Source organism: Macrotis lagotis, chromosome 1 (genome assembly GCF_037893015.1).
Source record: "Macrotis lagotis isolate mMagLag1 chromosome 1, bilby.v1.9.chrom.fasta, whole genome shotgun sequence".
In the NCBI taxonomy this organism is placed as follows: domain Eukaryota; kingdom Metazoa; phylum Chordata; class Mammalia; order Peramelemorphia; family Peramelidae; genus Macrotis; species Macrotis lagotis.
This window is the reverse complement of record NC_133658.1, coordinates 269,129,653-269,143,662: the sequence shown is the minus strand read 5'-3', so window position 1 is coordinate 269,143,662 and position 14,010 is coordinate 269,129,653. Positions and strand designations below refer to the sequence as shown.

The window sequence follows — 14,010 nt, the reverse complement described above, 5'->3', positions numbered from 1 at the left end:
CAATTCTATGGGGTATGTACTATTATTAGCCCTGCTTTTACAGATGTAGAAACAGAGAGGTTACGTGACTTATACAGGGTCACACATCTGTTTAGTATCTGAGGTACATTTGATCTTAGGACTTCCTAATGCCAAATGCTCTGTCACCAACATGCCCCTAATTAATTGTTGTCATAACAATAATCTATGTCTATCTCATTTTTATGTAATTTAGATAGAAATAGTCCTGGTATTATTATTGTGATCATTCAAAACCTATTATATTCTCAGTTCTTTACTAGATAATTATACAGGGGAGAGGAAACGAATTCTCTTCTTGAAGTAGTTCTCTATAAGATTTTTAGTAATACATGTCTAGCACAAATAAAACAGTTAATAATATGGGCTATTTATAATTAATTCCTACATTGTGTGCTAAGAAGTTTAGAGAAGGATAAAAACATTGTCTGCTGAGGTGGTCAAGGTAGATTATGTAGGCAAAAGCTCTTGAAGGATAAACAAAAGTTGGGTAGGCAGAAAGGAAAGGTAGAGTTCATTCCTTCGGTCCAATATAAGCAAAGAGGAAAGCAGACAAGATCATAGTATAGATAATGAGGAGCAATTTTAACTGAAGTAGAATACACCTGTTGGATAATAGGAGATAAGGTTTTTTTCTTGAACTGTGAAGAAGCATGAAAATACAGCAGAGACATGTATATGTGATATAGAACAAAGGGTGTCATTGGAATATTTTTGAGAGAAGAGTGTTGTAATGATTAGGCATTTAAGGAGTAACTATTGAAAGACTAATATAGAAGTATAATGTTGGTGGACCTAAGAATTAGTATAATCCTTGTGATAGTAAGTGGGAATTATGCTAAGTGACTAAAATTTTTTTTTGATACAGATCCCACAGTTAGACATATGACCCAATGGGAGCCAAAGGAGGAAAGATCCCACATAAAACAAATTGTTTATGACAACTTTTTTTCTTTTCTTTTTTGAAACAAAGACCTGGAAATAATGAAGATATTCATTGGTTTTGTTTTATGAATATAAAATGAAATGTAAATTTCATAACTGTATATAACAAACATAACTATAAAATGATAAATAAAAAGAATTCAGAAAAAACATGGGAAGACATATGATTGAGTGAAGTAATATAGTCAAGAAAACAATTTGCATGACAATAGCAATGACAATGGAAAGAGTAACAGCAAAGACAAAATGAAATAAAAAACTGTATAATTATAAAGACCAAGTTCCTTAAGAAGAAGTGACAAAATATACCACATTCCCTTTTTTATAGAGATGGAAATCTATGTGTATTGAACATTTACACTGTTAGACTCAGTTGATTTGTTGCTTAGATTTTTTTAAACTGCTTTTTTATTCATGGTTACAAGAGCACTCTTACTAAGGGACAGGTTGAGGTATAGATTTGGTAATGAGGATAATATAAAAATAAAAGATAATAATGCAAATATAAAAAAATAAAGTTGAAGAAAAGTTCATCTCTTTTCTCCCACTGAAGTCCTTCTCTAATGCCTCATCATGGTGATCCAGGGTTTCCAAAGACTATATGAGGTCCCAGAAAATATTAGTGCCATCTAAAGTTTTAATAGTTTAAATTTTAATAGTCTAAGATGGCACTAAGATTTTTCTGGATCCCCTACAAGTGTGTATACATACATACATACATACATATTTATGTATGTAAACAGACAAGCATATAATATTGTTTTCCTGGATGTGCTTTATTCATTTTGTATAAGATTATATAAATCTTCCCATGTTTCTCTAAATCCTTCTTATTCTGTATTTTTATAGCATAATTACACTGAAAATTCATATGCCAAAATCAATGGGATCTTCATTATTTCCAATTCTTCATTACTAAAACAAAAGTATTATTGTAAATGTTTTGGTTTCCGTGCAGAGAAGTATACATACATATGAGTATGTATACATGTATATATGTATATGTATGTACATAAAAAAGGAAGCAAAATTATTTTGACTTATGGATTTCACTGCTGGGCATATGCCTTAGGAAAACATAGAGAGAAATTATTCAACCAAATTACTCAAATCAACACTTTTTTTAGTGGTGAAGAAATTAAAACAATGATAAAATATCCACTGATTTTGGCATATGAACATACAGGCTATATATAAATATAAATAAATATATGTATGCACAAATGTATATGTACACACACACACAGCTCTCTCCTGCAGTACACTGAGAAACTAAATTTTATGCCAGTGTAAGGAATTGCCACCGTAATGACACCACAGGTCTTTCTGAGAATTGAAGTAATCTTTCAGCTGCATGCAGGACTGATTCTGCTTGTTGTCCCCTTGCCTGTCTTCCATTGTATTCAATTCTTCCATGCTTCTAAGTAAAATTTATGGTTCCAGTTCTTCCCTTCCAGAAATTGGGATAACAACTCTTTCATGAATCTACATTTTTATACTTCTCTTTTGGCCTTTTCAGTTGAGGGAAATGTTGGTGCTGATTCTCCTGCTGATGCAAGATTGTAGGTGCAAGCAATTGTACTCAGAAAGGATAATTGCAATCATAATCAGTCATTTGCACCTTCCAACAGAGGAGCAAGTGATTAATTGCATCAGAAATCATTTCATTAACACAACTAATAAAAGGTGTCATTATGTTTTCAATTAATACCTTTTATCAGAAGATTTCAATGGGGCTTCAAGTATCTCCACAGTTTATATATAAACCACATTTTCACACAGGCATCTGGTGCTCAGGAAGATTCTAGGTTTAGGAATTGTGGGCATATACTTTCCCATTTCATGCATGCACATTCTCTCCTACCTCATTCTTTCCCAAAATAGAAGCAAGTGTTGAAAGATATCTCAATGAGAAAACTTATTTATCCCTATTTTCTACAGATGTTATATGTGGGAGAGTAGATTGTCCCGTTATTTTGGAAAAGATACTTTAGAAGAAGTTAAAAATACTGGGTTAGAAAACTTGGAATATTCAGATCCTAATCCCACATTTGATGCTTACTTGCTAATAGAAACTTTTTTTGTTTTTTTTTGTGGGGGGGGATGAAATATAATACAATACATACATCGAAGCCAGTAGGAAGAAAAAAATTCTAGGCAACATACATATATATGACATTGAATATATTTTTCTTTCTGAAAGCAATATTGTTCTTAACTAGCATGTGTGAGAGACAGACAGAGAGAGAGAGAGAGAGAGAGAGAGAGAGAGAGAGTATGACAGACATAAACAAAGCTCTTTGACCCTTAGTTTCCTCATCTGTAAAATGGGGATTATGTCCTTCCTGCTTCATAGATTAATTGTGAGAAAAGAATGTGTAACTCTCAAACTATTATAGAAATATCTAAGCAACAACAGCATCAATGAAGTTTTTAATCTGGGGACTGTGAAATTATTAATTTTTTGATGGTTCAATATAATTAGTTTCTTTTGTAACCCTATGTATTTTATTTTATCAAAGATTTCCATGATCTCCAAAAGTTTAAACACTGTTAAAAATACATATGAGATGCAAAGTAATGACTCTTAGCCAAGAACTTTGGGGAAAGTCACCAAATCTCCTTTGAACTTTCAAACCCTTATCTGCAAAATAAGAATGATTCTAGAACTACAGAGCTCAAAGAGATAGATAATAGTTCTTGCCCTACTTAATTCAATAGGTTGTTTTAAGAGTGCAAAGAAATAATATTGATGAAAACATTATATACTGTAAAGTATTATGCAAATATCAGGTGTTCTCATTATTTCAGGCATCATGTAAGGAACTCTCAAAATCTTTCAAGGTGCCATATTGCTGCATCCAGTAGTCATTATGACCAGCAATATTTTTTTTCAAATACAAAGCTCTTATAATTTCCTTTTTCTATTATTCTTTCAGGAAAAACAGAATTTGTGCTCACCAAAAAAAGCCCCCCCAATAGACCTTCATTTCAATGAAAATGATTATTAATTCTCCATGAATCTTTTTCTTTCTAGCCTTAAGCATCCTACTTCTTTTATTCAAATTGATTTTTTTATTGAAAACCTCATGCTATTCCAATCAACATGCTATCCATCATTACTAAACTGAACACTCATGATGATGGAACAGAAGCAGGGTGACTTTTGTGAAAAAAAATTACTTTTCTATATGACATTTTCCCATTTTAATACTTTCATTTCCTAGTCCTGTGAGAATCTTTTTATATGTTACTTTATTTGTCAGTTACAAGTAAAAAATAATTTTTAACATCTGTTTTTAAAAATTTTGGGCACAAAATTGTATTCTTCTCTTCCACCCATATTTCTCCCTAAGACAGCATGAAATTTGATATAGTTTATACATGTGTAGTCATGCAAAACATATTTCCTTATTAGTCTTGTTGTAAAAAAAATTGACCAAAAAATGTTTGGGAAACTTTTAAAGAGGTTTGTAGGAGACAAAAACTATGTCAGACATATTCATGCATCTATTCTACCACATGACATAGTTGTTTTCTTTACCTTATGAACAGAGTGGGGAAAGATCTTTTCCCCTACCAATAATCGGACTATTGCATCCCATCTTTCCACAGCTTCATAGTCCCATGCTGTCACCATGAATGCAATCTGTCTAAGGGGGAGTTGCATCTCCCGAGCAGCAAAAACTGTCCCATCAGCTCCCACTTTGAAGTCCAAATTGTTGGTCTCATACTGCACTCCCTTGGTACTGCTGCAACTGCTGAATTTTACTAGAAGAGAGATTAAAAAGGAGATATGTCACGATATAACTCTTGATCAGAAAACAACAACAAAGGACCACACACAAATCAAATATGCATCTTCACAGGTTTTATTTTTCCATAGCATGTTTAAGATCTCAAAGAAACATGGAGAATGGAGTGATTTAACTGTTATTTTGACCTTCAGGCAGGTATCATCTTTTATCTTTATACTCAGAGGAACTGGCTGCTGGCTTTAAAAAAGCAGGAGAAGGGGGGTACCTGATACAGATTCATTATATCTAAAACAAAGCTGTTCTGTATTTCTACAAATGGATTTCTCTCTTGTCACTATGATCTCAGAATTCAACTGGAGGCTATTAACTGCAGGGTGGGTATTTTCAACTTGAAACATATTCCTTGCTTCAATAGCCTGCCTACCATATGCAAACCTCTCTTCACGATAAATGGATGCCTAAAAATCTTTAATTATTATAGCTTGTTCCAAGAGAAGACCAAATGCAGGGAATGTTTAAAAAATTTTTTGTAGGTGGGGGAGCAAGAAATATTATATGATATCAGACAAACTACCAAAGGAGAACTGTAATCCCATGCTCAGTGACTATTCAGTTTACTTCACTAATGAGAGCCATCACACAACTCTATGGCCTACTGCAAAATTCAATACACAAGACTTTCCAACAGGGACAGACCAGAGCACAGGCAGCATCAAAGTATGTGTGTGTGTGTGGGGAGGGGATAGAGAGAGAATATTGGAAAGTACTTCACTGGTTAATTGAAAATATAGAATTAAAACAGATATTCCATTGACACTGCTGGGAGCAGCACACACTGCTTTGCTTCCAAAACATTAATTAGCCAACAGAATTGATAGCACACCTCTTAATGATTTCAGGATTGAGCCCATTTTTAACTCTGCTGTGGAAAGAGAGGATTATTTTTTTTTTTCTAAGCTGCACATTCATTTAAATCACATTAGTACATTTTTATATGTAAATGCTTTTGAAGCTGCCATGGAATGGAGCAATAAATTATGAGACACCCATAGCAAGTGTCACATTCTGCTGATAAAAAACATTCCCAAACTCATGATAGATAAAGTTACCTAGTATTTACAAAAATGAGAGAATCTAAGCAATTATTGTGGGAGGATTAGTTCTAAACAATTTTTCTGTCACTGTATGCATGATTTAATTACTTTTTATTCTAAAATCTCAAAAAATAAAACTACTCACTATTTCATTGGAAAAAGACTCCCCCTCTCACTTTGTTTTCTTCCTTGAAATAATCAATCACTGACAAGATACCTCATCACTCTGACACTTCCTTAGATACCTCTGTCTTTTACCTCTAGGATTAAGAAAACAAACATTTCTAAATTTGCAGAAAATGACTCTTCTTGCTTGTTTTTTTTTTTTCATCCAAGCATAAGGACAAAATATGTTCAGGACTCACAGAGTTCCACATACAGCTCCTTTAAGGGAATAGGTTGAAAATAGTCGCTCCAGTGAGAGGTGTTAAGAGGGATAGATTTTTTACTTCCTAATGAGGAAATAATTACATTTTTTCAAGTGAAAGGAGAATTCTGAAATGCTCCGATAGTTCCCTTTCCCAACAGTAAACAAATTAAAGTCAGGCACAGACTGACTGGATCAGTCACTTCTGACACCACACTGTCATTGACAGGAACATGACAGTTACATGATTGCTGTGAAATCTGGGCAAGGTACATTAATAAAATCTTTTGTTCTGGAAAAGCATATTTCTAACAAACAAAGTGTTTCTACCTGTCCTGGGGAGTCAGTAATGGAGACTGAATTTGGCATCAGAGAATCAAGGCTCATACCCTAGCTGTATTGCTTACTAGTTATGTGACCTTGGGTCATTCACTTTGCCCTCTTTGAGCTTCAGTTTATTTTTCTGGAAAATGAAAAATTGGACTTCATGATTCAAACATTTATTCAAGCTCTAAATTATGATCCCATGATAGAATGGTATGCTTCACTTTAAGAAAATCCAAGAAATGAATGAAAACAACCCCCCCCAAAAAAAAAACCCAAACTGGAATAATTCACTTGATGAAACAATTTTTCACCTTTTAAAACATAAAAAAGGAATTTACCTATATATGTTACACTGGTGACCTTGAACATAACTTTATTTATATACATACACACACATATATACATACTTGTATATATATAAATGTATTATTATAGAAATATATATGTCTATATGTATATGCATGCATGCATATATATATTTTAAAAACCTTTAAATTTATGTCTTTTGCAGGTAATAGAAATCAAAGTCCATCTATACACATGGAAATGAGGGAGAATGAATATGCCATATTTATATGTGAACATCAATGCACTTGTGTACACACAGACTATGTATTTGTACACAAATGCTGCTCCTGAGAGTCAATGACACATAACCTGTCATGGAACTGAACAAGCTAATCTAGGTCCTATTACCTTAGCCACTCTGTTTGCAGCATTTGGCCTGTAGTAAGCAGCCAAGGCCTCTGCCCGCAAGGTCCAAAGCTGCTTATAGAATTATCTTTCATCCTCTGTGAGCTGTGGATCACTGCTCTCAAAAACCCCTGCCTCCCTTCTCCTTTACCCCCAGACCCCCGCAGCATGCCAATCTGTCATTGCTGTCAGCTACAGCTGGTCTCTCTGTTGTGCAAGGGGGCCCAAAGCCCTGCTTCAGTGTCACCCCCAAGTTCTTTGAGCTGACCACCTGCTATGTGTCTGCCCTCCTTGAGTCCACTGGGGGATTCTGCTTTTACCCATTCTTCTCACAGCAGGATGGCTGGATTGACTTTTTGTGGTTCCTGCTCCAGTGCCCAAGCAGTGGCTGAGTTCCAAGAATGTGCCACAGGAGCCTTTGTACTCCGCTTTGATGGGGTGTGTGACACTGGTTGATTCAGACCAGTGGTGGAGCTTAGAGATGGCAACGGGCCCGTGTCTTTCACAAAGGCACAGGGATGAAGTTATTTCCCCCCAGATGCAGATTTCCTCTGGACCCATGGCCATCGTTCACTGCCTGCCTGTCAGAAGAGATGCTAGTTTCCTTGGCATCACTGGCTATCCCCTTGTCATGAGACCACAGGTGTGGCTTGCCTAGATCTTCACTTTAGAAATCTTAAAGTTCTACATAGTAACATTGATTCCAATTTGTGACTGAGATCAGTTTTGTAATCTTGAACAACCATAACACTTTGTACTAAAAATGGTTTGTTGAATTAATGCATGTTTATATGTACCACCTAGCTGCCCTTTCTTAAATGAAACACCTAGAATTGAAATGCAGAATGTAATAAGTCTGATGATGGTGGTGGACAATAGGACTATCACTTCCCACACAAAAGATACTATACTTCTATTAAAATAGCTCAAGATCAAAGTTGTTTTCCATCAATCACACATTATTAACCACCTCCTACATTCCAGGTTTTAAGTATATAAGTATAATGAATGCTAGGTTTCATGTATATAAGTACGATGATTGAAACAATCCCTTCTTGCAGTGAGCTTACAATGGGGAAAGATGATAAAATTGACAAAGTATATATACATGTGTGTATCTGTCTAGATAGATAGATTTGTATATGTGCCTCTGAGGAAATATTTTGTCCATTTATATTTGTTTTTATACAATTATATTCATGCAAAGGCATGAGTATATGGGGGGATAGGAAAGCCATAAATGAGGAGTAGAGAAAGATAATTTAGCTAAATCATAGAGTGCAGGAGAGAGCGTAAAATTCAAGGAGGTCAGATACATAGGGCTTTAAAAACTAAACTGAGGAGATGTATTTTATAGTAGTCTCTGGGAAATAGCTGGATTTGATTGAATAGGGGCATCACATGTTCACATCTAAGCTTAAGGAAAATTACTTCGGTATCAATGTGGCATGGGAAAAGACTCGAGGCAGCATGACCAGTTAGAATATGTTGCTTGAGAAGTCATGGGATTTGAACTGTCATGCTAACTGTGTGCACTGAGAAAAGGGGTTGAATGTGAGAGATATTTTAAGGTAGAAATGGGAAGATCCAGTACTGATTGGATATGAGCAGTATAAGGTTGAGCTTATGAAGCAGACACTGGAAAGATGGTAATGCCTTTAAAGGAAATAGGAAAATTTGATAGAAAATATGAAATTAGCTTTGAACACATTGAATGTAAGATGTCTTCAGGATATCCAGTTTGAAATAACCAACAATCAATTATTGTTATAGACCTAAGCTACCACATTGTTCTACTGACTTATATTATGCTCATAGTTCTTTAAAGTCTCTCAATTTTTATCATATGAACTATTTTTCTGGTCATGTAGTCTTCTTCTCATTCTTGTGAAATTGAAGGAATTTCGGACCCCAATTCAGGATTGCAAATACTTTCCTCTATTAAATTTCATTTTTAATGAGAGAAGTACGCATTAAAACTGAAGTTTCATAATACATTCAAATAAATTGACAAAGATGGCAAACAGATAATATTGAAGGGGTTGAAGACTGATAGGCATACTAATAGCTGTTTTGTGGAGTTGTGAGTTGATCCAACTATACTGGAAAACAATTTGCAATTGTTTGATGAAAATAACTTGTCATTCCCTTTGACTCAAAGGTTCCATTGTGTTTAATTTTTTTTGTTGTTGTTGGTTTTTCCAAGGCAATGGGGCTATTAAGTAACTTGCCCAAAGTCTGAGGCTGGACCGATCTCAGGTCCTCCCTATTCCAGGGCTAATGCTCCATCCACTGAGCCACCTAGCTGCCCCTCAGAGGTTCCATTGTAAGACATATACCTAAAGGGGTATTTGACAAAAAGAAAGGCATCACATATGCCAAAATTACTTATAGCAGCACTTTTTTTTAAAGTAGCAAATATATGAAAACAAAGTAGATGCTCATTGACCAGAGAATAATTAAACAAATTATTTAAGACATAGTGTCTATGATGAATATAAAGAATCACATTTAACTGATTCAAAGTGAAGTAATATCTAATGTCTACAATAATGTAAATGACAGTAATAATCAAAACAAAACATTCAAACTATTTATTATAGAAATATCAAGTTGAACTCAAAGTTGTTGGAAGATATCTCCCTCTGCTTTTTTGTAGACTTGGGGAGGGGGTCTATGAGTGAGGAAAACTGTATATAATGTCAAATTTTTTCAAAATATTTATTAGTTTTATTGAATTGTTTCTTCCTTTATTTTATAATTTGTATTCAGGGCTAGTTTTCTGAGATGGGGAGGGGATGTACTAGCAAATGAGGGTGATATAAATACAAAATATATTAATAAAATATATATATATTTAAAAATCATCTTCACCACACTGTCCTACCATATAGAGATATTTCATCATCCCACTTTTCACTTTCCCTCTCAGCATTGGACATCCACAAATTTGATTTGTATACTACCTATTCTTTTATCTAATACTTAAATTAGTTCCAGATCTCACCTGTGTGGGCACTCTTTTGGAGAAGATTTTAATCCATTCTTTGTAATTTTTACCCAGGTGGTTTCATATATCCTCTACAGATAATACAATGGAAGTTTTTCTCTAGATCTTTGTTTTGTGAACAATAATTCAATATTTAAACTCCTTTGTTTTTCCTTCTTCTTGCCACATAGTGGGCCCACCTCTGTTTCTGATAATACATGGCTTTCATCTAAATCATTGATTAAACATTGACTTGATGAGATTCAATGACAGAACTGAGGGGCACTGCACTAGAGAGAGAGAATACCAGTTGACAGTGATACATTAGCCATTTCTGAATCTGTCTAATCTGTACTATTATCTAGCCTACATGTCTTCTTATTCCTGAAGCTGTTATATGAATCAAATGTCTTTCTGGAATTGCTCAGATTCATGGCATTTCCCTAATCCATGTGAAGTAATCATGTCAAAAAAAAAGGAAATGAAATTAACTTGAAGAGAACATCAGATTTGGAGTTAGGAAGAACTGAGTTCAAATCCTGCTTTAGACAATTTATTCACTGTGTATCCCTTGGAAAGCCATTTGACTCCATGTACCTACTTCCTAATCTTTAAAATGATGATAACAATGGCAACTACTTTGTAGGATTGTTGTGGGGACCCAATGAGATAATGTATATAAAATACTTTGCAAAAATATAGTAGTAATAATAATAATAGTAGTAGTAGCTAGAATTGATAATGTTTTTGAGGCTTTACAAAATGATTTAAGTTATCCCATTTGATTCTCACAAAAACCCTTCAAGGTAGGTGCTATTATTATCTCCATTTGCAAGATGAGGAAGCTGATGCTGAAGGAACTGACTTGTCCAGTACCCATAACTCAATCTCTGAGGCAGGACTTGAACTCATGTCTTGCTGATTCCATGTCTAATACTTTATCCATTTAAGCCACCAGATAACTGCCCAAAAATCTACTTCTTTTTTTTTTTAGGTTTTTGCAAGGCAAATGGGGTTAAGTGGCATGCGCAAGGCCACACAGCTAGGTAATTACTAAGTGTCTGAGACCGAATTTGAACTCAGCTACTCCTGACTCCAAGGATCTATCCACTGCACCACCTAGCCTTCCCCCCCCCCCCAAATCTACTTCTACAAAAATATTAGCCATACCTTACAAGGATCCATTCTACAATTTTATCAGGAATTGACAGACATTAAATTACAGAATAATGATCTTAAAGTTTCTACTTTCTTTCTCTTTTTCAAAAGTCAGGATATTTGTGCTTAGTCCTGTGTCACTGCTATGATTCCTCAATACCATTTTATATGTATAAAGCATTTTGACATCTACTACTTCATCTGATCCTCAAAAACATAGATAGGGCAAGCTTTCTAAGTTCTACTTTAAAGATCAGGAAATTGAACCTTAGAAAATGAGGCTGATACAAGGTCACACAACTAACAATTAAATGCCTGGACTTGAACCCACATTTTTTTTTGCCACCAAGACTGTGTTCTTTTCACTGTACCATACTCCCTCCTGAAACTGCTATTATTGTACCACTGGTGAAGAGAAAAATTTATTTTATGCTAGAGCTTTTTCTGATATCTTTGCATCCAAAGAGTATCCAACTGTGTACTTAGATCTGTGGGACATTTGTGACAGAGCATGAAATGGCTATGGATTTTAAGGAATTTCCTGTTTTGAGGGACTAATGTGTGAATCATGAATTTAAGATGGTCTATGACTAAATGTTACATTATATAATGTAACTAGTCTGGCCATATGCTATCCATGGAGTTGGAAAAACCTAAGTTTAAATATTCTCTCTGACATATAATAGCTGATCATTCATGAACAAATCAAATAACTTCTCAGTAGTCCCAGATAAATTCATAAACTTCATTACCCATCTGCATGAATGGAGAAAGATTTTTAGTGGTGTCTCTGATACTAATGAAATCAGAATTCTTCAATAATAACAAAACCTTTAAGGGTTAGGGAATATTTTGACTTTGTCTTTCTAGTGTCTAGTACATTGTGTTTCATAGCATTCAATGGGTACTTACTATATGTTGAATTAAAATGAATTAAGCACTGCAATAATTCAAAGAAAGGGGGGATGCCATCACTATAGTAGGTAGGAAAGACTTCTTGGGGGAAGAAATTCTTGAATTGGACCTTGATAGACAACAATATTTGTAAAGAGAGAGAGAGAGAGAGAGAGAGCTTGAGAAATGGGCATCATAGGTAAGTGGAACAATGTGACTAGCAAGAATGCTCAATATGGAAAGATGAGCCCTGAATAAATGGATGATAAATGAGAAAGTAAGATTTTTGAAGTATAGTCCAATGATTCCTAGAGACCCTTTCAAAAGTCCTTGAGTTCATAACTGTTTTCATAATAATACTGAGATTTTAATTTCTAATGCAGTAAATATCAATAGATAAGCCCCTTCCAAGCAGAAATTCTTTTGAGATTCTCAATAATTTTTAAGAATGTGAAGGGGTCTGCGGGGAGAGTTCTGGTGTAGGAGAGCTGAGGACACCATCCCTGGGCTCCTGGGGTCTGAGAAACTCTGAGTCCACACCTCCATTGCACTGAGGCCTCCTCCCAAACAAACATATTCAAACTACTTCTGCCTCAGGCCCAGGTGTGTGAGCAAAAGAACCAGCCCAGCTGAGGAATGAGCTCAGGCCAGGGTAAAGTCCACCACTGATTGAAGACAAAAGAATTCAATAGCTCCAATTCCTCCCCTCAAGCAAAGGGAGAAGGCCTCTCAGCCAAGGTCACAGACACTCCAGAGAAAGCAACCAGCACAGCCTACTGGCCAGCCAGAGAAACTGCACTCAGTGAGTAAAGCCTTTAGCTATCCCAAGCCCAGGTGAACTAGCCCCCCCCCCCCCAACTGAAGGAATTAGTATAATGAAGAAAGGTCAGCAGAAAGGTGGATCCATAGAAAAATTCCTGGAAGGGAAAGACCCCAACTCAGAGAGACCTGAAACCTCTGAGGAGAATACAATCTGGTCTCCAGCATAGAAAGACTTCCTTGAAGAAATAAGGAAGGAGCTTAAAAACTTGGGAGAGACAATTAATACCTTGCAACAAGAAAACAAAACCTTAGAAAGTACAATTGGACAAACACAAAAGGAGAATAAATCTCTCAGATCATCAACTGGACAATTACAAAATGAGAAAAATTCTCTCAGATCCTCAAATGAGCAAATGGAAAAAAAAATTAATTCTCTCAAAGCCTCAGTCAAATGGAAAGCTCTTTCAAAAGTAGAATTGACCAATGGGAAAAGGAGTTGCAAAAGGTTAATGAAGAAAACTCCTCCCCCCCAAAAAAAAGAATGGAGTCTACAGAAACTAATGATTCCATGAGACAGCAAGAGTCAGTTAAACAAAATCAAAAAATAGAAAAAATAGAAGCAAATGTAAAATACCTCATCAACAAAACCACTGACCTTGAGAATAGATCGAGGAGGGGCAACCTGAAAATTATAGGACTTCCTGTAAACATTGAAGAGAAAAAAGCCTGGACTTAATATTACAGGATCTAGTGATGGAAAACTGCCCTGATGTCATGGAATCAGAGGGCAAAGTAGTTATTGAAAGAGTACATCGATCCCCACCAGAAAAAGATCTTAAAATGAAAACACCAAGGAATGTTGTGGCCAAACTCCAGAACTATCAGATAAAAGAGAAAATCCTGCAAGCAGCCAGAAAGAAACAATTTAAATATCAAGGAGCCACAGTAAGGATCACGGAGGACCTGGCTGCATCAACTTTAAGTGATTGAAGGGTCTGGAATGAT

General features: G+C 35.3%; 1 protein-coding gene across 1 annotated transcript in view; it reads right to left on the bottom strand.

Moving 5' to 3' along the window:
- The window catches only part of CDH4 (cadherin 4), a 1,140,604-nt gene that overhangs the window by 423,282 nt on the left and 703,312 nt on the right, over window positions 1-14,010 (bottom strand). Inside the window, exon 3 of the mRNA XM_074210396.1 lies at window positions 4,508-4,734. Coding sequence (XP_074066497.1) covers window positions 4,508-4,734 — 227 coding nt within the window. The remainder of the gene's footprint in view (window positions 1-4,507; window positions 4,735-14,010) is intronic.